At 54.5% G+C, this 23,728-nt stretch overlaps 2 protein-coding genes across 4 annotated transcripts in view; one reads left to right on the top strand and one right to left on the bottom strand.

The window, feature by feature from the left end:
- Positions 1-124: 124 nt before the first annotated feature.
- faap24 (FA core complex associated protein 24) lies at positions 125-23,728 on the top strand. 2 transcript variants are annotated; one of them, XM_085991926.1, is made up of 5 exons: positions 125-168; positions 2,147-2,333; positions 12,639-12,778; positions 14,358-14,510; positions 17,885-23,728. In XM_085991926.1, the coding sequence occupies exons 2-5, from the start codon at positions 2,207-2,209 to the stop codon at positions 18,131-18,133; spliced, it is 669 nt and encodes a 222-aa protein (XP_085848052.1). In that variant the 5' UTR covers positions 125-168; positions 2,147-2,206; the 3' UTR covers positions 18,134-23,728. The 2 variants fall into 2 exon arrangements, with proteins under 2 accessions (XP_085848052.1, XP_085848050.1); XM_085991924.1 differs by lacking the exon at positions 125-168 and adding an exon at positions 788-1,033.
- The window catches only part of rhpn2 (rhophilin, Rho GTPase binding protein 2), a 44,893-nt gene continuing 41,668 nt past the window's right edge, over positions 20,504-23,728 (bottom strand). For both annotated transcript variants that reach the window (XM_085991918.1, XM_085991919.1), the window contains one exon: positions 20,504-22,676. In XM_085991918.1, coding sequence (XP_085848044.1) covers positions 22,425-22,676 — 252 coding nt within the window. In that variant the 3' untranslated portion in view covers positions 20,504-22,424. The remainder of the gene's footprint in view (positions 22,677-23,728) is intronic.

The following is a 23,728-nucleotide window of genomic DNA, read 5'->3' as shown; positions in this document are numbered from 1 at the left end:
AATCAGAACCGAGAGCGGGCCCGGCCTCGAGCGAAGCGCCCACCTCCCGGCTCCGCTCATTGGTGGAGAGCAGTCGCACGCTGATTGGCTCACGGTACGTCACTCGGCATAAATCAGCCTCTAATTGGCTGCTTTCGCTGTTCAATCTTGGCGGGGAGCGAGGAGTCGGTGAGTGAGGCGGCAGAAAAACTTCATCAACACACCGGCCCTCACCCCCCCTCCGACAGCGCGGCGCTCCCTCAGTACTGCCCCTCCGACAGTGCGGCGCTCCCTTGGTACCGTCCCTCCGACAGCGCGGCGCTCCCCCGGTACCGCCCCTCCGACAGCGCGGCGCTCCCTCAGTACTGCCCCTCCGACAGTGTGGCACTCCCTCAGTACTGCCCCTCCAACAGTGCGGGGCTCCCTCAGTACTGCCCCTCCGACAGTGCGGCGCTCCCTCGGTACTGTCCCTCCGACAGCGCGGCGCTCCCCCAGTACCGCCCCTCCGACAGCGCGGCGCTCCCTTGGTACCGCCCCCTCCGACAGCGCGGCGCTCCCTCGGTACTTGCCCCTCCGACAGCGCGGCGCTCCCTCAGTACTGCCCCTCCGACAGTGCGGCGCTCCCTCAGTACTGACCCTCCGACAGCGCGGCGCTCCCTCGGTACTGCCCCTCCGACAGCGCGGCGCTCCCTCGGTACTGCCCCTCCGACAGCGCGGCGCTCCCTCGGTACTGCCCCTCCGACAGCGCGGCGCTCCGTCAGTACTGCCCCTCCGACAGCGTGGCGATCCCCCAGTACCGCCCCTCCGACAGCGCGGCGCTCCCTCAGTACTGCCCCTCCGACAGTGCGGTGCTCCCTCAGTACTGCCCCTCCGACAGTGTGGTGCTCCCCCAGTCCTCCTAGATTATTGTGCTCAAGTCTCTGGCGTGGATCTGGAGTATGGAAATAATTTCAAAGTTTGCAGTTGATACGAAAATTGGAAATGTAGTAAACAGTGAGGAGGATAGTAACAGACTTCAGGAGGACAGCGAGCGACTGGTGAAATGGGTGGACAGGTGGGAAATGAAATTTAACACAAGGAATTGCGAAGTGATGCATTTTTAGCAATAATGAGGCGAGGCAATACGAACTAAATGGTACAATTTTAAACGGGTGCAGGAACTGAGAGACCTGGGGTATACGTACATAAGTCTTTGAATGTGGCAGGACAAATTGAGAAGGCTGCTAAAAAAGTACTGTATACAGAAACTGTGGTTTTATAATAGGAGGAATAGAGTATAAAAGCAAGGACATTGTGCTAAACCTTTATAAAGCGCTGGTTCGGCCCCAGCTGGAGTATTGTGTCCAACTCTGGGCACCGCACTTTAGGGAGGATGTCAAGGCCTTGGAGAGGGTGCAGAGGAGATTGACTGGAATGGTCCCAGGGAGGAGGGACTTCAGTTACATGGGGAAACTTAGGGCAGAGATTGTTAATAGGAGAATTAATAGTGTTCAAAATCATGAGGGGCTTTGAGAGAGTAGTTAGGGAGAAATTGTTCCCAGTGGCGGAAGGGTCGGTAACCAGAGGACCCAGATTTACGGTGATTGGCAAAAGAACCAGAGGCGACATGAAGAGAATTTTCTTACGCAGCGAGTTGTTGTGATCTGGAATGCGCTGCCTGAAAGGGCGGTGGAAGCAGATTCAATAATAACTTTCAAAAGGGAATTGGATAAATACATGAAGGGAAAACATTTGCAGGGCTGTGGGGAAAGAGCAGGGGGAGTGGGACTGATTGGAGAGCTTTCTCAAAGAGCCGGCACAGGCACGATGGGCCAAATGGCCTCCTGTGCTGTATCATTCTACGAGTCCATCACTGGGGGAGTCTGTCTTAATCGAGGTCTGTCCACTCAGCCTCCACAAGTCACTGATTTTTTTTCTTTAGCTATCGTCAAACGATCATCGTCTAGAAGATGGGCAGTGGTAGCGGATCAGTAGCGCTTGGGATAGAGATCCCTTATTTTTTGCTGTGTTCTTGTGCTGATAGTTTGAATATCCCTGGACTATTTATGATATAATACTGGAAATGCAGGATTGGTAAAGAGGAAAGATTGGTTCAAGTGTATACCCAGATTCCCAGCGTTTGCAGAATTTCTAAACCTGTCCACCTTGATTCCTGCTTATTTTCCAGAGAGATTCAGTAAATGGAACGAGTGTCAGACACGGCCAGGTGAGATTTCTGGGAGCAGCGATGGAGGTTTCCCTGAGTTCCAGTGCCTCCTGCACCCCTGTCCGTGCAGGGGCTAACGCAGTCCCCTACGGGCATGTCATTGTGAATGAGAAGTGGAGGGATTCGGAGCTGGCCCAGGGCTTTCAGGGTAAGTTGGAAGGACTGGAATCTCCTGGAGACAGAGAAGTCACGTCAGAACAACTCGGCTGTGTGTGCTTTCCCCGTCTAGTCTCAATGGCCAGAGAACAATCAGTCCTGGTTCCCACTCCTCATCGGTATCCATTGATCCCTGGAGGAAAGTAGGGGTGTGTGCAGGGCAGGTGAGGGCTCCGCCCACCGCAAGGCCACTCCGGCACTAAAACTCTCCCTTTTAAAACTGTCATTGTGACCCCAGACTTTAAAATAAAATGACCCTTGATACAGCGGTCCTCGCCAGCTGCTACCTTTTTATCTCTAAGGTCCTTCATTCCTTGTTCAAATCCCTTCGGTCCGCCGCCCACCCGGCTCACTGCAGCAGCACCATCCTGGCCAAGTCACATGAGCTCCTGTGTGAATGTGACGGCAGAGCATGATCCCTCTCGATCACTGAGCTCAGCAGCACCGTGGGCCGGCCACATCGTCCATCATTGCCTCTCCTCTGGCTCCGTCCAACTCTCAGGCTGCTTTGCGGTTGCACTCTGACCTGTCCAAACGCATCCAACGTATCCCTAGCCTTGGCTTTGCTTTCCACGCCCACACCATCACCCCCAGAGATCCCTGAGGTTTGGTTCCCTCCTCTTCCTTGTCTATAGCTACTTCATTCGCAGGCACGGCGCCAGTTTCCCTGACATCCAGCTCTCTCTCTCAACCCCACAGATATCTCTGTGCTATCAGATTGCTGCTCTGCTGTCCGTCTGAGTCGAGATTTCCTGCAATCCAACATTTGGAAGAAACCGTCATTTCAATCCATATCACCAATTGCACCAACTCTTCCCTGTCCGCTCCCTCAAGATGAACCAAAGCTGCGGGAAACCTTGGTGTCCAGTTCAAGCCACGGCTCAGCTTCAACCCCCACATCCTCTCCCTCACAAAGACCAGGCGCCCAACTCAACACCTCCCCTCTCTGACCCCCCCTCGCCCCCTGACCCCTCCCCACCTCGCCCCGACCCCTCCCCTCCCCCTCGCCCCCTGACCCCTCCCTGCATCGCTCATCCCCCCGACCCCTCCCCGCCTCGCCCCCTGACCCCTCCCCTCCCCACCTCGCGCCCCCCGACCCCGCCTCACCCTTCGCCCCCACCCCGCCTCGCCCCCTGACCCCTCCCTGCATCGCTCGTCCCCCCCGACCATTCGCCCCTTGACCCCCTCGCCCCCCGACCCCCTTCGCCCCCCGACCCCTCCCTGCCTCGCCCCCGACCCCTCCCTGCCTCGCTGCGACCCCCTCCCCTCCCCCCCTCGGCCCCTGACCCCTCCCTGCATCGCTCGTCCCCCCCGACCATTCGCCCTCCCCGCCTCGCCCCCCTCCCCGCCTCGCCCCCGACCCCTCCCCGCCTTGCCCCCCGACCCCCCGACCCCTCCCCGCCTCGCCCCCCGACCCCTCCCCGCCTCGCCCCCCGACCTCGCCCCCCGACCCCTCCCCGCCTCGCCCCCTGACCCCTCCCCGCCTCGCCCCTGACCCCTCCCCGCCTCGCCCCCCGACCCCTCCCCGCCTCGCCCCCCGACCCCTCCCCGCCTCGCCCCCCTCCCCGCCTCGCCCCCCGACCCCTCCCCGCCTCGCCCCCCTCCCCGCCTCGCCCCCCGACCCCTCCCCGCCTCGCCCCTGACCCCTCCCCGCCTCGCCCCCCGACCCCTCCCCGCCTCGCCCCCCGACCCCTCCCCGCCTCGCCCCCCTCCCCGCCTCGCCCCCCGACCCCTCCCCGCCTCGCCCCCGACCCCTCCCCGCCTCGCCCCCCGACCCCTCCCCGCCTCGCCCACCGACCCCTCCCCGCCTCGCCCCCCGACCCCTCCCCGCCTCGCCCCCGACCCCTCCCCGCCTCGCCCCCCGACCCCTCCCCGCCTCGCCCCCCGACCCCCCCCCGACCCCTCCCCGCCTCGCCCCCCGACCCCTCCCCGCCTCGCCCCCCGACCCCTCCCCGCCTCGCCCCCCGACCCCTCCCCGCCTCGCCCCCCGACCCCTCCCCGCCTCGCCCCCCGACCCCTCCCCGCCTCGCCCCCCGACCCCTCCCCGCCTGGCCCCCCCGACCCCTCCCCGCCTGGCCCCCCGACCCCTCGCTGTCTCTTTGCTCAGTCACTGAGTTACCCTCCACACTGATCCCAGCCTCTCGCTGGTGCTGTGCATCAAAGTGCTGAGTGTCCTGAACAGCACCACCAAGTGGCAGGGCTCATATACTGCAACAGTTACTGCTGGGCAGGAGAAATGCTGATAGAATCATAAAAATTATAGAAATTTACGGCACAGAAGGAGGCCATTCTGCCAATCTTGTCCGTGCCGGCCGACAAAGAGCTCTCCGCCCTAATCCCACTTTCCATCTCTTGGTCCGTAGCCCTGGCGGTTACGGCACTTCAGGGGCAAATCCATAGAAACATAGAAAAATAGGAGCAGGAGTCGGCCATTCGGCCCTTCGAGCCTGCTCCGCCATTCAATATGATCATGGCTGATCCTCTATCTCAATACCATACCCCTTGATGCCTTTTGTGTCTAGAAATCTATCTATCTACTTCTTAAATATATTCAGTGACTTGGCCTCCACCGCCTTCTGTGCTAGAGAATTCCACAGGTTCATCATTTTCTGAGTGAAGAAATTTCTCCTCATCTCAGTCCTAAATGTCCTACCCCGTATCCTGAGACTGACCCCTCTTTCTAGACCCCCCAGCCAGGGGAAACATCCTCCCTGCATCCAGTCTGTCTAGCCCTGTCAGAATTTTATACATTTCAATGAGATCCCCTCATTCTTCTAAACTGTAGTGAATACAGGCCTAGTCGACCCAATCTCTCCTCATACGACAGACCTGCCATCCCAGGAATCAGTCTGGTGAACCTTCGCTGCACTCCCTCTATGGCAGGTGTATCCTTTCTTAGGTAAGGAGACCAAAACTGCACACACTACTCCAGGTGTGGTCTCACCAAGGCCCTGTATAACTGTAGTGAGACATCCTTGCTCCTGTACTCAAATCCTCTTGCAGTGAAGGCCAACATACCATTTGCCTTCCTAACTGCTTGCTGCACCTGCATGTTTGCTTTCAGTGACTGGTGTACAAGGATACCCAGGTCCCTTTGTACATCAACATTTCCCAATCTATCACCATTTAAATAATACTCTGCCTTTCTGTTTTTCCTACCGAAGTGGATAACTTCACATTTATCCACATTATACTGCATCTGCCATGTATTTGCCCACTCACTCAACTTGTCTAAATCGCCTTGAAGCCTCTTTGTATCTTCCTCACAACTCACAATCCCACCTAGTTTTGTGTCGTCAGCAAACTTGGAAATATTACATTTGGTTCCCTCATCCAAATCATTGATATATATTGTGAATAGCTGGGACCCAAGCACTGATCCCTGCGGTACCTCACTAGTCACTGTCTGCCATCCCGAAAAAGACCCATTTATTCCTACTCTCTGTTTCCTGTCTGTTAACCAATTTTCAATCCATGTCAGTTTATTACCCCCAATCCCATGTGCTTTAATTTTGCACACTAACTTCTTATGTGGGACTTTATCAAAGGCCTTCTGAAAATCCAAATACACCACCTCCACTGGTTCTCCCTTATCTACTCTACCAGTTACATCCTCAAAAAACTCCAGTAGGTTTGTCAAACACGATTTCCCTTTCATAAATCCATGTTGACTTTGTCTAATCCCGTTGATATTTTCTAAGTGTCCTGTTATCACATCCTTTATAATAGACTCTAGCATTTTCCCTACTACTGATGTTAGGCTAACCGGTCTGTAGTTCCCTGTTTTCTCTCTCCCTCCTTTTTTAAATAGTGGGGTTACATTTGCCACCCTCCAATCTGCAGGAACTGTTCCATAATCTATAGAATTTTGGAAGATGACAACCAATGCATCCACTATTTCCATGGCTACCTCTTTTAGTACTCTGGGATGCAGATTATCAGGCCCTGGGGATTTATCAGCTTTCAGTCCCATTAATTTCTCCAGCACTATTTTTTTACTAATACTAATTTCCTTTAATTCCTCCTTCTCACGAGACCCTTGGTTCCCTAACATTTCTGGGAAGTTATTTGTGTCCTCTTCCGTGAAGACAGAACCAAGTATTTGTTTAATTGCTCTGCCATTTCCTTGTTCCCCATTATAAATTCTCCTGTTTCTGACTGTAAGGGACCTACATTTGTCTTCACTAATCTTTTTCTTTTTACATACTTGTAGAAGCTTTTACAATTCGCTTTTATGTTCCTTGCAAGTTTACACTTATACTCTATTTTTCCCCTCTTAATCAATCTCTTGGTCCTTTTTTGCTGAACTCTAAACTGCTCCCAATCCTCAGGCTTGCTACTTTTACTGGCAACTTTATATGACTCCTCTTTGGATCTAATACTACCCTTAATTTCTTTTGTTAGCCATGGTTGGGCCGCTTTTCCTTTTGTGTTTTTGTGCCAGAAAGGAATGTATAACTGTTGCAATTCATGCATTCGTTCCTTAAATGTCAGCCACTGCCTATCCACTGTCATACCTTTTAATGAAGCTCCCCAATCTATCATAGCCAACTCACTCCTCATACCTTCGTAGTTTCCTTTGTTTAGATTTAGGATCCTAGTTTCAGATTGGGCTTCTTCACTTTCCATCTTAATGAAGAATTCTATCATGTTATGGTCACTCTTCCCTAAAGGACCCCACACAACAAGATTATTAATTAACCCCTTCTCATTGCACAATACCCAATCTAGGATAGCCTATTCGCTAGTTGGCTCCTCAACGTACTGGTCTAAAAAACCATCTCGTACACACTCCAGGAATTCATCCTCCACAGTATTATTGCTAATTTGGTTTGGCCAGTCTATATGTAGATTAAAGTCACCCATGATTACTGTATTTTTTAAATGTGATGAGGGTTTCTGCCTCGACCACCCTTTCAGGCAGTGAGTTCCAGACCCCCACCACCCTCTGGGTGAAAAAAGTTCTCCTCAACTCCCCTCAAATCCTCCTACCAATTACTTTAAATCTGTGCCCCCTGGTTATTGACCTCTCTGCTAAGGGAAATAGGTCCTTCCTCTCCACTCTATCTCAGCCCCTCATAATTTTATACACCTCAATAAAATCTCCCCTCAGCCTCCTCTGTTCCAAAGAAAACAATCCCAGGAGTGAATTCCATTTGCCACTTTTCTGCCCACCTGACCAGTCCATTGATATCTTCCTGTAGTCTACAGCTTTCTTCCTCACTATCAACCACACGGCCAATTTTTGTATCAGCTGCAAACTTCTTAATCATGCCCCCTACATTGAAGTCTAAATCATTGATATATACCACAAAAAGCAAAGGACCGAGTACTGAGCCCTGCGGAACCCCACTGGAAACAGCCATCCAGTCACAAAAACACCCGTCGACCATTACCCTTTGCTTCCTGCCACTGAGCCAATTTTGGATCTAACTTGCCACTTTCCCTTGGATCCCACGGGCTTTTACGTTTCTGACCAGTCTGCCATGTGGGACCTTGTCAAAGGCCTTGCTAAAATGCACTACCCTCATCAACCCTCCTTGCTACCTCCTCAAAAAATTCAGTCAAGTTAGTCAGACACGACCTTCCCTTAACAAACCTATGCTGACTGTACCTGATTAATCCGTGCCTTTCTAATGAAGATTTATCCTGTCCCTCAGAATTTTTTCCAATAATTTTCCCACCACCGAGGTTAGGCTGACTGGCCTGTAATTACTCGGTCTATCCCTTTCTCCCTTTTTAAACAAGGGTAAAACGTTGGCAGTCCTCCTCCAGTTATAAATTGTGTGAGCTCTCGTCTGAGCCAAGCACCGTTCCCAAGCTGAGAAAACAGGCTGCTTGAAACCAGAAGCAAGGAGACGAGCTCCATTCTTGTATTTTTCCTTTCTCCGTTGGGATAGGCAGTTGGTCTTTTGCTTGGATCCTCCAACTGACTCCCTGATTGAGCCCAGAATTCCAGTGTGTGGGAAATGGGAAGTACACACCTGCAGTGTGCAAGATCCAGCCGGTTGGAGGGCCAGCCTCCTGTGTCCTGAAGGCCACAGCTTCTGGGATTCGCCTCATGGATCAAGATGCTCTTCCAGTCTTGTCTGCACTATGACACTAAAGCTCCACCGTCCACTATTGAGCGTGTGTGCAGCCGAGCCCCACATAACAAGAGTGTGACATCAGAAGCAACATCTTGGGTTACTGAGAACATTGGATATATGGAAGGGATGTTAGTCTCGCCATGTATTACGGGTTTAGCGAGTCGGGGACAAATGTTCCAAAGTATTTTCCTGAAATTGGCTGCCAGTTTGTGTTTTGCACCCCCTGAGTTAACATTACCAGTGATTGGGGAGAGTCCTGGATGAATTTGCACCGTCGACTGGGAAGGCCGAGTATGGGTGAGATGAGCATTTCTCCAAAACTCTACACTGTCCAAATGTTACAGTAACTTCTTCTCGCTGAACCCCGAGAGTGAGAGTGACTGTCGCTCGCTGAACCCCGAGAGTGACAGTGACCGTCGCTCGCTGAACCCCGAGAGTGACGGTGACCGTCGCTCGCTGAACCCCGAGAGTGAGAGTGACTGTCGCTCGCTGAACCCCGAGAGTGACCGTCGCTCGCTGTACCCCGAGAGTGAGAGTGACTGTCGCTCGCTGTACCCCGAGAGTGAGAGTGACTGTCGCTCGCTGTACCCCGAGAGTGACTGTCGCTCGCTGTACCCCGAGAGTGACTGTCGCTCGCTGTACCCCGAGAGTGAGAGTGACTGTCGCTCGCTGTACCCCGAGAGTGAGAGTGACTGTCGCTCGCTGTACCCCGAGAGTGAGAGTGACTGTCGCTCGCTGTACCCCGAGAGTGAGTGACCGTCGCTCGCTGTACCCCGAGAGTGAGAGTGACTGTCGCTCGCTGTACCCCGAGAGTGAGAGTGACTGTCGCTCGCTGTACCCCGAGAGTGAGAGTGACTGTCGCTCGCTGTACCCCGAGAGTGAGAGTGACTGTCGCTCGCTGTACCCCGAGAGTGAGAGTGACTGTCGCTCGCTGTACCCCGAGAGTGAGTGACTGTCGCTCGCTGTACCCCGAGAGTGAGAGTGACTGTCGCTCGCTGTACCCCGAGAGTGACTGTCGCTCGCTGTACCCCGAGAGTGACTGTCGCTCGCTGTACCCTGAGAGTGACTGTCGCTCGCTGTACCCCGAGAGTGAGAGTGACTGTCGCTCGCTGTACCCCGAGAGTGAGAGTGACTGTCGCTCGCTGTACCCCGAGAGTGAGAGTGACTGTCGCTCGCTGTACCCCGAGAGTGACTGTCGCTCGCTGTACCCCGAGAGTGACTGTCGCTCGCTGTACCCTGAGAGTGACTGTCGCTCGCTGTACCCCGAGAGTGAGAGTGACTGTCGCTCGCTGTACCCCGAGAGTGAGAGTGACTGTCGCTCGCTGTACCCCGAGAGTGAGAGTGACCGTCGCTCTCTGTACCCCGAGAGTGACCGTCGCTCGCTGTACCCCGAGAGTGACCGTCGCTCGCTGTACCCCGAGAGTGAGAGTGACTGTCGCTCGCTGTACCCCGAGAGTGAGAGTGACCGTCGCTCGCTGTACCCCGAGAGTGAGTGTGACCGTCGCTCGCTGTACCCCGAGAGTGAGAGTGACCGTCGCTCGCTGTACCCCGAGAGTGAGAGTGACCGTCGCTCGCTGTACCCCGAGAGTGAGTGTGACCGTCGCTCGCTGTACCCCGAGAGTGAGAGTGACCGTCGCTCGCTGTACCCCGAGAGTGAGTGTGACCGTCGCTCGCTGTACCCCGAGAGTGAGTGTGACCGTCGCTCGCTGTACCCCGAGAGTGAGAGTGACCGTCGCTCGCTGAACCCCGAGAGTGAGTGACCGTCACTCTCTGTACCCCGAGAGTGACCGTCGCTCGCTGTACCCCGAGAGTGACCGTCGCTCGCTGTGCCCCGAGAGTGAGAGTGACCGTCGCTCGCTGTGCCCCGAGAGTGAGAGTGACCGTCGCTCGCTGTGCCCCGAGAGTGAGAGTGACCGTCGCTCGCTGAGCCCCGAGAGTGAGAGTGACCGTCACTCTCTGTACCCCGAGAGTGACCGTCGCTCGCTGTACCCCGAGAGTGACCGTCGCTCGCTGTACCCCGAGTGACCGTCGCTCGCTGTACCCCGAGAGTGAGAGTGACCGTCGCTCGCTGTGCCCCGAGAGTGAGAGTGACCGTCGCTCGCTGTACCGTGAGTGACCGTCGCTCGCTGTACCCCGAGAGTGACCGTCGCTCGCTGTACCCCGAGTGACCGTCGCTCGCTGTGCCCCGAGAGTGAGTGACCGTCGCTCGCTGTACCCCGAGAGTGAGAGTGACCGTCACTCACTGTACCCCGAGAGTGACCGTCGCTCGCTGTACCCCGAGAGTGACCGTCGCTCGCTGTGCCCCGAGAGTGTGAGTGACCGTCGCTCGCTGTGTCCCGAGAGTGACCGTCGCTCGCTGTGCCCCGAGAGTGACCGTCGCTCGCTGTGCCCCGAGAGTGACGGTCGCTCGCTGTGCCCCCGAGAGTGACCGTCGCTCGCTGTGCCCCGAGAGTGACCGTCGCTCGCTGTGCCCCGAGAGTGACCGTCGCTCGCTGTGCCCCGAGAGTGACCGTCGCTCGCTGTGCCCCGAGAGTGACCGTCGCTCGCTGTGCCCCGAGAGTGACCGTCGCTCGCTGTGCCCCGAGAGTGACCGTCGCTCGCTGTGCCCCGAGAGTGACCGTCGCTCGCTGTGCCCCGAGTGACCGTCGCTCGCTGTGCCCCGAGAGTGACCGTCGCTCGCTGTGCCCCGAGAGTGACCATCGCTCGCTGTACCCCGAGTGACCGTCGCTCGCTGTGCCCCGAGAGTGAGAGTGACCGTCGCTCGCTGTACCCCGAGAGTGAGAGTGACCGTCACTCACTGTACCCCGAGAGTGACCGTCGCTCGCTGTACCCCGAGAGTGACCGTCGCTCGCTGTGCCCCGAGAGTGAGAGTGACCGTCGCTCGCTGTGTCCCGAGAGTGACCGTCGCTCGCTGTGCCCCGAGAGTGACCGTCGCTCGCTGTGCCCCGAGAGTGACCGTCGCTCGCTGTGCCCCGAGAGTGACCGTCGCTCGCTGTGCCCCGAGAGTGACCGTCGCTCGCTGTGCCCCGAGAGTGACCGTCGCTCGCTGTGCCCCGAGAGTGACCGTCGCTCGCTGTGCCCCGAGAGTGACCGTCGCTCGCTGTGCCCCGAGAGTGACCGTCGCTCGCTGTGCCCCGAGAGTGACCGTCGCTCGCTGTGCCCCGAGAGTGACCGTCGCTCGCTGTGCCCCGAGAGTGACCGTCGCTCGCTGTGCCCCGAGAGTGACCGTCGCTCGCTGTGCCCCGAGAGTGACCGTCGCTCGCTGTGCCCCGAGTGACCGTCGCTCGCTGTGCCCCGAGAGTGACCGTCGCTCGCTGTGCCCCGAGAGTGACCGTCGCTCGCTGTGCCCCGAGAGTGACCGTCGCTCGCTGTGCCCCGAGAGTGACCGTCGCTCGCTGTGCCCCGAGAGTGACCGTCGCTCGCTGTGCCCCGAGAGTGACCGTCGCTCGCTGTGCCCCGAGAGTGACCGTCGCTCGCTGTGCCCCGAGAGTGACCGTCGCTCGCTGTGCCCCGAGAGTGACCGTCGCTCGCTGTGCCCCGAGAGTGACCGTCGCTCGCTGTGCCCCGAGAGTGACCGTCGCTCGCTGTGCCCCGAGAGTGACCGTCGCTCGCTGTGCCCCGAGAGTGACCGTCGCTCGCTGTGCCCAGAGAGTGACCGTCGCTCGCTGTGCCCCGAGAGTGACCGTCGCTCGCTGTGCCCAGAGAGTGACCGTCGCTCGCTGTGCCCCGAGAGTGACCGTCGCTCACTGTATTCTTCAGCTGTCTGATTGTGTGAACAGTGTCCTTGTCACCGTTTGAGAAACGAGATGTTTCCACAATAGCAGCTGTGCGTCTGTTTCATCGCCAGCTTTCTGTCTCTCTTGGCTCTTGGCTGCATTAGTTGCTTTGAGCGCAGTGCGAGTGAACCATGTCGTGTGGTGCTGTAGTCACATGCAGGCCAGACCGGGCCGGGATAGCGGGTTCCCTGATGGACATTGGTGAACCTGTTGGCTTTCTCCGCTTCATGGTGCCAGCCCACAAATTAACCAGATTTCTTAAATTCAGTTTTACATGGTGGAATTTGGATTCCCGATCTGTGGGTTGCTAGTCCAGTGCCATCATCACCTCACTACCTTCCCTCTGCTGTGTCCTAACATACAGTAAACCATAAATCTAATGACTGGTATCTTTGAACAATCGCCCACCCTCTGGATGTATTTATTTTGCAGGCCGGATTGCAGTGATTTTTGAAGATGGTTTGGGTCTGGTAGATTTCCACATCTCCATGCGGCTGTGTGTCTTGTACATTTCCGAGGCCGATCTCGTGGTTGGAAACAGCTACAAAAGAAAGCTTGTCCGGTTTCGGAAAGTAAGTCTGCGGGCACTTCATTTAATTAAAAAATAATGATAAATTTCTCCGCTGCCAAGGTGCTGCCTGTTGGTGTAAAGTTCCACATGAAGTGACCACCCTCTGGTACCTCGCCCAGGGGCCCATACTTCACATGTTGCTCCCGGACTGTCAGTGTCTGTGTGTGGTGCTACAGGTGATCCAGCTGTGCCCACATCCCAGACACACCTCAGGAAGGATGTATCGGCCTAGGATGGGGGCAGTGCAGATTCACCAGAATGATATCGGGGCCATAAAGGGCTCAATTATCTGAGGATAAGCTGCATAGACGTTGCCCGTGTTTCCTGGAGTTTAGAAGGTTGAGGGATGATCTGATCGAGGTGTTTAAAATGATAGAGGATTCAATAGGGTAGATGGGGGATTTCCAGAACACAGGGGCACAACCTTAAAATTAGAGCCAGGCCGTTCAGGGGCGATGTCAGGAAGCACTTCTTCACACACAGGGCAGTGGAAATCTGGAACTCTCGCCCCCAAAAGACTGGATGCTGGGGGTCAAGACTGAGATCGATATATTCTTGTTGGGTAAGGGTATCGAGGGATTATGGAACCAAGGTGAGAAAATGGGGTTGAGGTACAGATCAGCCAGGTTCTAATTGAATGGGGGAACAGGCTCGAGGGGCTGAATGGCCTTCTGTTCCAGCAGGAGTCACAGGAGCGGGGTTCCTGGTTGAGGATTATTCCCTCCCCAGTGCAGGGCTGCTATGGTCAATTGTTCCTCTTCCACTGGGGCTTGAGCTGCCATGAGGTGGCCCAACACAATTCGTCAGTTCTACATTGGGTGGCTCGGGTACACACTGCACTGTTTGGGGGAACCTGGGTGGTTTGGGGGGGGGGGGGGGTGGGAGATGTTGGTATCAGCAGACAGTGTGGAGTGCGAGGATGCAATGGGCTGTCCACCAAGAGACATGGGCTGGTCACTGTTTCCTCTCTAGTTCTGGGCGGGGGGGGGGGGGGGGGTGGAAGACAGGTTCCTCCTCCCCAGAGAGGGAGGTCTCTGGTGTGCTAATGTCTGGCTCCAGAGCTGTATTGGCAGGGGGCTGAGTGTAGGCGGACCGTCTGCCAGTCACAACAACATGCTGTATTTTGCGGATGGCAGTCAGGAGACGGAACAAGTGGAATTGCTCTACTGATCCACATCTGCTTTGAAAACAATGTTTAAAATAATTAAAAACAAACATCACAGTCGAGAAATCTGGAGCAGCTGTTAAAGTGAGCCCTGCTGCGCTGGGCACGGAGAATCCCACGGCGCTATTTGAAGAGCAGGGAGTTCTCCCTGTCCTGACCAACATTCCTCCCTCCACCAAAACCGACCATTCATCGCGGTGCTGGCTGTGGGACTTTGCTAGTGCAGAATGGCTACTGTGTTCATCACTTCATTCATTGTATGAAACCCATTGAGATATTTCAATGTGGTTTTGAGTGTGTGCAGGGTCTCCGAGAATGAAGGTCACAAGTGAGATATCCTAATTATTTGTGGATGAAACGATCTGTTTGCTTTGCCAATAATTTCACCTGTTTCTTCTCCCCATGTTGTGACCAGGCGAGCACTTTAAATGGAATAGTTGTGGTGGAAAAGACCCGTTTGAGCGAGCAGTACTTCCCTGCGGTACAGAAGTTTGTGGTATTGGAACTGGGCATGACGCTGCTGCCTGTAGCCAGTCAGACCAAGGCCTCGCAACTCATCACCCAGTTGGTAAGGGCCGTTTGCCTTGTTTCGATGCATTCCTCCAATTCTGGCCTCTTGGGCATCTTCGACTTCCTTCACCCCACTGTTTGTGGCCGTTCCTTCAGCTGCCTGGGCCCTAAGTCTGGAATTCCCTCCCTAAACCTCTCCGCCTCTCCTCCTTTTAAGAAGCTCCTTAAAACTGACCTCTTTAACAAAGCTTTTGGTCACCGGTCCTAATATTTCTTTAATAAAAGCAGAAAATGCTGGAAATACAAAGCCGGTCGGCGGAGAGAAACAGAGTTAACGTTTCAGGTCAATGACCTCTCGTCCGACCTAGAAAGAATTGGAGATGTAACAGTTTTTAATCAAGTACAGAAGCAGGGAAAGGGGAGGCGGGAAGAACAAAAGGGAAGGTCTGTGAGAGGCTGGAAGGCTGGAGCGATGATGGTGCGAGGCGAAAGGGAAATAACTTCAGATCATAACCACTGCTGTTCTTTTTCGGACAGCAGCAGCTGGTAATGATTCACACCTCCTCTAGACCCATCTTTTGTTTCTTAACTTGTGCCATTACCATCTCCTTTTGCCTCGCACCATCATCCCTTGTATCTTTTAATCTCTCCGGCCTCCCACCCGATCACAGACCGTCCCGTTGTTCTTTCCTCCCCTCCCCTCTCCCTGCCTCTCTACCTGCTTAAAACCTGTTCCATCTCCAACTTTTTCCAGTTCTCATGAAAGGTCACTGACCTGAAACGTGAACTCTGTTCCTCTCTCCACAGATGCTGCCTGACCTGCTGAGTGTGCCCAGCATTCTCTGTCTTTATTTCAGGTTCCCAGCACCCCGCAGTACTTTGTGTTTGTTGTAATATCTCCTCACCCGGCGCGGTGTGAATCTTATGGTGATGATGCTCCTGTGAAGCGTCTCGGGACGTTTTACTCACCAATAGATGTCCAACTTCCTTCAGCGAGTGACACCTGCACTAACTGGGCGAGTATATCACACAGCGGAGAGTGTGCAGCCCATGGCCAACAGTCACCCGGTTTTACAGTAACACTGCCCATCGGAAATCGCTGTGTTCTCACTCCTCCTCCTGCCAGTTCAAAGGTGGAAATATTACAAGAGAAAATCACTGGAGTTTATGCCAGAGAAAACTTGCATTTATATAGCGCCTTTCACAACCTCCAGATTTCTGAAGTGTAGTCACTGTTGTAATGTAGGAAAAACAGCAGCCAATTTGCACACAGCAAGATCCCACAAACAGCAATGGGATCTTTTACGTCCACCTGAGAGGACAGACTAGGCCTCGGTATAACGTCTCATCTGAAAGATGGCCCCTCCGACCGTGCGGCGCTCCCTCAGCACTGCCCCTCCGACCGTGCGGCGCTCCCTCAGCACTGCCCCTCCGACAGTGCGGCGCTCCCTCAGTACTGCCCCTCCGACAGTGCGGCGCTCCCTCAGTACTGCCCCTCTGACAGTGCGGCGCTCCCTCAGCACTGCCCCTCCGACCGTGCGGCGCTCCCTCAGTACTGCCCCTCTGACAGTGCGGCGCTCCCTCAGCACTGCCCCTCCGACCGTGCGGCGCTCCCTCAGCACTGCCCCTCCGACAGTGCGGCGCTCCCTCAGCACTGCCCCTCCGACAGTGCGGCACTCCCTCAGCACTGCCCCTCCGACAGTGCGGCGCTCCCTCAGCACTGCCCCTCCGACCGTGCGGCGCTCCCTCAGTACTGCCCCTCTGACAGTGCGGCGCTCCCTCAGCACTGCCCCTCCGACAGTGCGGCGCTCCCTCAGTACTGCCCCTCCGACAGTGCGGCGCTCCCTCAGTACCGCCCCTCCGACAGTGCGGCGCTCCCTCAGTACTGCCCCTCCGACAGTGCGGCGCTCCCTCAGCACTGCCCCTCCGACAGTGCGGCGCTCCCTCAGTACTGCCCCTCCGACAGTGCGGCACTCCCTCAGCACTGCCCCTCTGACAGTGCGGCGCTCCCTCAGTACTGCCCCTCTGACAGTGCGGCGCTCCCTCAGTACTGCCCCTCCGACAGTGCGGCGCTCCCTCAGTACCGCCCCTCCGACAGTGCGGCGCTCCCTCAGTACCGCCCCTCTGACAGCGCGGCGCTCCCTCAGTACTGCCCCTCTGACAGCGCGGCGCTCCCTCAGTACTGCCCCTCCGACAGTGCGGCGCTCCCTCAGTACCGCCCCTCCGACAGTGCGGCGCTCCCTCAGTACCGCCCCTCCGACAGTGCGGCACTCCCTCAGTACTGCCCCTCCGACAGTGCGGCGCTCCCTCAGCACTGCCCCTCTGACAGTGCGGCACTCCCTCAGCACTGCCCCTCCGACAGTGCGGCGCTCCCTCAGTACTGCCCCTCCGACAGTGCGGCGCTCCCTCAGTACTGCCCCTCTGACAGTGCGGCACTCCCTCAGCACTGCCCCTCTGACAGTGCGGCGCTCCCTCAGTACTGCCCCTCCGACAGTGCGGCGCTCCCTCAGTACTGCCCCTCCGACAGTGCGGCGCTCCCTCAGTACTGCCCCTCCGACAGTGCGGCACTCCCTCAGCACTGCCCCTCTGACAGTGCGGCGCTCCCTCAGTACTGCCCCTCCGACAGTGCGGCGCTCCCTCAGTACTGCCCCTCCGACAGTGCAGCACTCCCTCAGTACTGCCCCTCCGACAGTGCGGCGCTCCCTCAGTACTGCCCCTCCGACAGTGCGGCGCTCCCTCAGTACTGCCCCTCTGACAGTGCGGCGCTCCCTCAGTACTACCCCTCCGACAGTGCGGCGCTCCCTCAAACTCCAGAAAGTATAGGCCCAATCTACTCGATCTCTCCTCCATAAGATAACTCTCACATCCCAGGAATCAATCTAGCGAACCTTCGTTGCACCGCCTCCAAGGCAAGTATGTCCTTTCTCAGTTAAGGAGACCAAAACTGTGCCCAGTACTCCAGGTTAGGTTTCACCAAAGCCCTGTACAATTGTAGTAAGACTTCCTTATTCTTGTACTCCAACCCCCTTGCAATAAAGGCCAACATGCCAGATGTTAAACCAAGGCACCATCTTCCCTCTCTGGTCGATGCAAAGGATCCTACAACACGATTCGAAGAGGAGCAGGGGGAGGTCTCCCGGCCAATATCTATCCCTCAAGCAGCATCATTAAAAACAGATGATCTGCTGATTATCACATTGCTGCTTGTGGGAGCTTGCTGTGCGCAATATGGCGGCCGTGTTTCTTACATTACAACAGTGACTACACTTCAAAAGTACTTCATTGGCTGTAAAGTGCTTTGGGATGTCCAGAGGTGGTGAAAGGCGCTGGAGAAATGTAAGTCTTTCTGTTGCAATCTCTTGTAGCCACTGTTGTGTGGAAGAAGTATGCTGTCGCTGGAGTGCGCGCTAACTCGAACACTGTTCATTGCAGGTTCACGAGGAGAGCAGGGAGCAGGGCCGCAATCCCTTCCTGCGCAGGGCACGCTCCGGTTTGTCCGATGCTAGTGTCCTGGCCTCCGTCCAGCAGATTCACGGGGTCGGGAAGGTCAAAGCCCTGAGCCTCCTCCAGCATTTCCCCAGCATTCAGCAGCTCAGCACCGCTGGTCCCCAGGAGCTGGAGACGGTGACGGGACGGGCGGTGGCTCAGCAGATCATGGCGTTCTTCTCGCCGACGCACTGAGGCCCAGCGTGGATCGGCCAGCCTGTGGATTGTTGATGTCTGTGCTTTACCCGGGAGCTGCACGGTGAAGGGGGCGTTACGCTGCGGGACACTTTCTCCCATGGCACTGCGTGAGTGAGAGTTTCAACGTGTGTTTCAGTTTGTGCCTGGGCCCCAACTGAACGTGTAACTGAGGTCAGGGAGGGGTGAGGACGAGCAGTCAATAATCTGGGGGAAGCCCTGGTAATCTAGAGAACTGTTTGTCCTCTGGTGCCCTGACCAAGTACCCATTCACTGAGACTTGACAGTAAATGTGATTGGGATATTCGACCAGGGAGGGTATCATCACCTAGCCTGATCCTGGCATCCACGTCGCTGTGTCCCTCCCCTGGCTCCCTAACCCAGGCATATTCTGGCCAGTCGCCCACCGCCTTGGATCAGACCTGGGATCCTGGTCTGTGGCTCAGCAACACACTGGGTGGTGGATTTTCCCACTGAGCGATTGGGGGCGGTGGTGTTTGTTACGCTCTGTGCCCCTGCCGGTCAAGCCTGGCGCTGTCTGCTGCGGTGACGGGTGGTTTTATAGAGTAAGGGGGCTGTGTCCTGGGAGATGCTGGACACAGGTGAGCTGACTGGGCAATGGATCTGTACAAAGAGCCTCAATAAAATGCTTTCAATATCTTTTGGTCCCTGTACTCTGAGCTGGGGTGGGTGGGATTTCCTGCCAGTCGCTGGGTGCGAGGTTGGTGCAGTGGAGTTGGACTGGAGCCTGTGCAGCTGATTAATCGCCCATCTGTGGGCTGTGTGGCCTTTCTCTGCGACGCTTCGAGAACCAAGGGGCCACAGTGTCTTACTGGAACTGTCGTATCTAAAAGCTGCAGCAGTTAAACATCTGGATCAGACAGTCCCACCAGCCTGTCACAGCAGGGAGCAACACCAATAACATGAACAGAAAATGCTGGAAACTTGGGTCAGTCAACGTGGGCGGGGAGAGAAGTGGAGTTAATGCTTCAGGTCAGATTTGCAGCATCCGCCATTCTGCAGCATCCGCCATTCTGCTTTTCTTTCACTGATTTTGAAAAGGCTGTAACCCCATGGAATTAAATGGGATTGGTTTCATTCCATCAGCGGAAGCCAGAACTTTAGGCCCTACAAATACTTCCCCGTGTGATTAATCCCCTTTATCCCTCAATCACCACAGGGATAGAACAGGAAGTGCTAGAGTTTATACAAAGTTGGGGTCTATGCCACCTGGAGAACTGAGCACAATTCTGATCGCTGCACTGGGAGCAGCTGGCTGTCGTTAGTTGCCTGTTCTGGACCCTATATAACTGCTGGGGATTGAACACCTGAGCTGCTGGGGAAGCTTTACACTGGGAAAAAGGCAGACCGGGGGAGACTTTACAAGACAGGATCTCACTTGCATTTGAATGAGTCAGTACTATCAGCTTCCACCGTCTCGCTAGGGAATCCTGCAAATCCATTGGCCAGGGTATGTGCACCAACGTCAGTGTTCTCGCTCAGACCAACATCCCCAGCATCGAAGCTTTGACCACGCTCGATCAGCTCTGATGGACGGGCCACATCGTCCGCATACCCGATACGAGACTCCCGAAACAAGCCCTCTACTCTGAGCTCCGACACGGCAAGAGAGCCCCAGGTGGGCAGGGGAAACGCTTCAAGGACACCCTCAAAGCCTCCTTTAAAAAGGGCAACATCCCCACCGACACCTGGGAATCCCTGGCCCAAGACTGCACAAAGTGGAGGAGAAGCATCCGGGAAGGTGCCGAACACCTCGAGTCTCTTCGCCGGGAGCAAGTGGAAGCCAAGCGTAAGGAGCGCACGTCAACCCAAAACCCACCCGCCCCTTCAACCACTGTCTGCCCCACCTGTGACAGAGACTGTAGGTCCCGCATTGGACTCAGTCACCTGAGAACTCATTTTTAATGTGGAAGCAAGTCATCCTCAGTTCCGAGGGACTGCCTAAGAAGAGGGAATCTGTTCCATAGACTGACCCCTCTCGCTCACTAACCATAGTTTCTGCAGATCGGGCACTAGTGTAATCCTGCCAAATTGCTGCCCTTTTAAGCAACAGATTCTGAACTGGCCCCTGCCCCTTGGTTTCATGCCTCGCGTTGCTGTTGCACTCTTTGCCTGGCGCCCCCCCCCCCGGGGGCTGGCAGAAGTTGAGCAGGGCAGATCGCCCCCGCCAGTGGTCATTTGCTGACCCTCTGTTCGAGGTGGCAGACATGTCCCTCTCCAGCAGGTTGCTGGGAATGTCACAGCTTGAATGTTTGCTGCTATTGGTCCAGTTCCCTCCCCCTGTTGGTCCGACGGCGACTAACTCTAATGCCGTTAGCCCAGCTCAAGAATACAGCAGGGAAGAGCAGCTTTACACTTCTTTTGATCTTTAATTTCTAAGCATTAAAAAAAATCTCTTTACAGATGTAATCACAACTTATAAATAATACAAAACAAAGGCTGGAGGATGTGAGCTAGGCATCTACCTGGGGAGAGTGTGTGTCTTTGTATTAATCGAATCATGTTGTGATGGGGGCGGTCATTGCAGGGACAGAGACTTTAAATATTAATGGAATCCTCCTGGGAGGGCACAGATTTCATCCACTTCATCACATTGGGATGGATAACAGTAAGGAGAAAAAGCAAGCACCCTTCAACAAGGCGAGCTCTTTACCCCCTTCGTATTCAATAAGAGTATATACAAATTATATGAATGTATATTTATACACTCAGGGATATATCTGTTTAAATACTGTATGGATAGATCTGTATTTATGTGTTCAACCATGAATGTTTTTCGATGCTTTGGCAACATAAGATGTACCTTGTCATGCCAATAAAGCGAATTGAATTGCACTCCCACCCAGCACAGCTAGAAAGTCCCATTACTTGGGGGGACAGATCCCATCGTGCAGAGTGAAGGTGTGCTCCGAGTCACATCATACATGTTGGAGACTGAGGGGCATTAATCTCACTTCCCCCTATCGCAGTAGAGACTGGGATAAAGTGCAGTAAACTATACAGTGGGAGCAGGGCTCAGTGAAAAGATGATCAAATCCCAAACATAGTGTAGTGATTAAATGAACTTGTTAAAAACAAGACAGGTTATGCACAAACTCTTTTAAACAATATATAAATACTTCTTGCAGTTAAACCCACACAGACCCTGGTAACATAAACCAGACACGTACCCAAAAATAAAAGTCAGCTATATAAACCGACTCAATTTACAAAATCACAATCTGACTTGAATATGTTTCCTTTGATTATTTAATTTCTAATTGTTAAATTAAGGCACAATTCTCATTTGAGTATCAAACAGTAATATTTTAAATCTACCCTGTAGACAGTATTTATAAACTAACAGAATGTAGCGTTGGCCATACAACCTTAAAAGAATCCAAAGCATTTCTTGAATTTCTTTTTAAATATAATGAATCAGCTTGCTGTTCATTCCTCGATGGCTAGAGTGTGCTGGAGGGGCTCTCAATTCACCTTCGGCCTTTGACCCCATTACTGGTGTGCACCAAACAGGATCATCATTGATCACAGCGCCCAGAAATTCTATTGTTTGAGATAGCATCACAGACTGAGGAGAGTTTCAGTCAGGTTTGGATGTGTGATAGTCAGGAAAAAAAAAAGTGGATCAACTCCTGTCTAACAATGTGCAGGTTTCACCCGAGGGACTTGGGTGGGGCGGAATGCACATTTAACATGTAGCCTGACCCTCTTTCCTCCTTGTATGTGTAAAGTGCAGCTTGAAACTTCTGGAGAGGAAGCTTAAACCCAACAAAGTGGACAGCGGGCAGGAGGCTGTAAAGTGCGTATTTGAGAACGTGAGAGAAACACTCGCACAGTGCATGGAGGTGGGAGGAGGCTGTGACGTCCCCAACAACCGGTTAGAGATCAGATATGACGGAGCGAGGACACCTCGGTTATGCTGTAGGACAGCGAGACATGAGCTAATTCTGGTGGCGGGAAGTGATGTGTGTGAGGGCTGCACATTCAGACATACATCTACGTCAGTCAGTCAGAGCCAGTGCGCTGCACACCATGAATCAGGATCAGGGCAGCTGCACTTTGGTCAGGAGGGATATCAGCGAGTTGTCTGCAACAGATACTAGATGGCTGTACCCAAAGTCACAATTCAGGAACTCTCTCTTTCTTTAATTATGGCTCATGGTCCAAGAGAGCACAGACAGGGTAGGATTGTCTACATAGTTTTAGGTGTTAGAATCAGGAGCCAGTGCAGGAAGATCCAGGGGAGGCTCCCGTCAGTAGATGGGGCCCCTCAGTACAGACAGCTCCCATCAGCTGGATCTCTGAAGGGTGTGGTGCTGTCGGAGACACTCTGGGGCCCACTGTCCACTGCGGAGGGAAGGCTGACTGTACTCGCCGTCTTCTTGGTGTTCTTGCTCCCCCAGCTCAGGAACGACAGCTTCTTTGCCACTTTCTTGCCCTTCCTGCTCTTCCCTTCGTCCAGAGTCAGGCACGTCAGCGAGTAGGTCTTGGGTAAGCCGCCACTGTACGTCGCACACTTGGGCTGAGATCGGAAATAAACAGGGAAAAAAAAAAAATAAGAGCAAGGAATCTGAAAACTGCCAAATCGGTCAATGAACTGCCTGTTCGATAAATCACAAACTATTCTGTGGGGTCTGAAAGGGGTTCATTATTTGCCAAACCACCTCTATTGGCTAAAGCTCAAAGGCTCAAAATTCCCCTCAAAGACAGAACTCCATAACTAGCAACTTGCTGAAGAAGCGGTGGGAACCCACAGCTTGGAAAGATGTAAGATCATCATTAGAGGAAAATTAGGAATTGGCCTGCTTTTAGGAATGGTCCCCTCCCCGAGTTCCCCTCCCATTTATTGCCATTGCACAATTCCTGCCGGAGAACACTCGGGTCGACCTTTGGCCGAAACATTTCTGCAATAGAAGCTTCCTTAAAGCACCACTCACCAACACCTGCACTGAAAGAGATGATTCTTCAGCAGGGTATGGATTAGAGGGGGGAGGAGAAAGAGACCAGTCATTATCAGCAGGCACACAGATCCTGAAAAAAGGACTCAAGTGACTGAGCCCTTGGCAGCCTGTTTATGCCAAACGATTCGTGTCAATCAATTCCAGCCACCAGTAGAGAGCAAGGCAGGAACTGAAGGGGGGGCGGCATTGACGAGTATACAGGTAGACTATCCTTTATCCGAAAACCTTGGGACCAGCTGTGTTTCGGTTTTCGGAATTTTTCGGATTTCAGAAGGTTTTCATCTCCGTATCTGACAACAAACACTGTTGCTTAGCAACAGCTCGTAAACACTCGGGCCCTGCCTTGGAAGCGTCTCTGAAGCTGTTGCTAAGCTACAGAGACTCTTGCCACAGCCTGACTGTTTAAAAAAAATGCTCGGGGAAGAAAAAAAACCTAACAAAACGGCTGCTGATTTCTGCCGTTAGATCGAGGTTTCCGGCTCCCCCTGCTCCGTATCTGAATTCCTTGACTTAGCGGGGGTCTGGGGCTCGACTGCCGCCGCCAGTTGTGGGAAAGCCGGATATCGGCTGACTCCTACACTAAGCTGGCCTGCAAATCAGGTCGGGGGGGGGG

The sequence above is a fragment of the Somniosus microcephalus genome, chromosome 6 (assembly GCF_052327205.1).
Source record: "Somniosus microcephalus isolate GS21.2 chromosome 6, FLI_Smic_1.0, whole genome shotgun sequence".
Taxonomy (NCBI): domain Eukaryota; kingdom Metazoa; phylum Chordata; class Chondrichthyes; order Squaliformes; family Somniosidae; genus Somniosus; species Somniosus microcephalus.
The sequence above is the reverse complement of the archived record's forward strand: the minus strand, read 5'-3'. Positions and strand labels throughout refer to the sequence as shown.

Bases quoted from the DNA above. Each gene is read 5' to 3' on its own strand.
- faap24 (XM_085991924.1), top strand. The intron at 2,334-12,638 runs GTAAGTTGGAAG...TTTATTTTGCAG, and splicing joins GCTGGCCCAGGGCTTTCAGG to GCCGGATTGCAGTGATTTTT. The intron at 14,511-17,884 runs GTAAGGGCCGTT...TGTTCATTGCAG, and splicing joins CGCAACTCATCACCCAGTTG to GTTCACGAGGAGAGCAGGGA.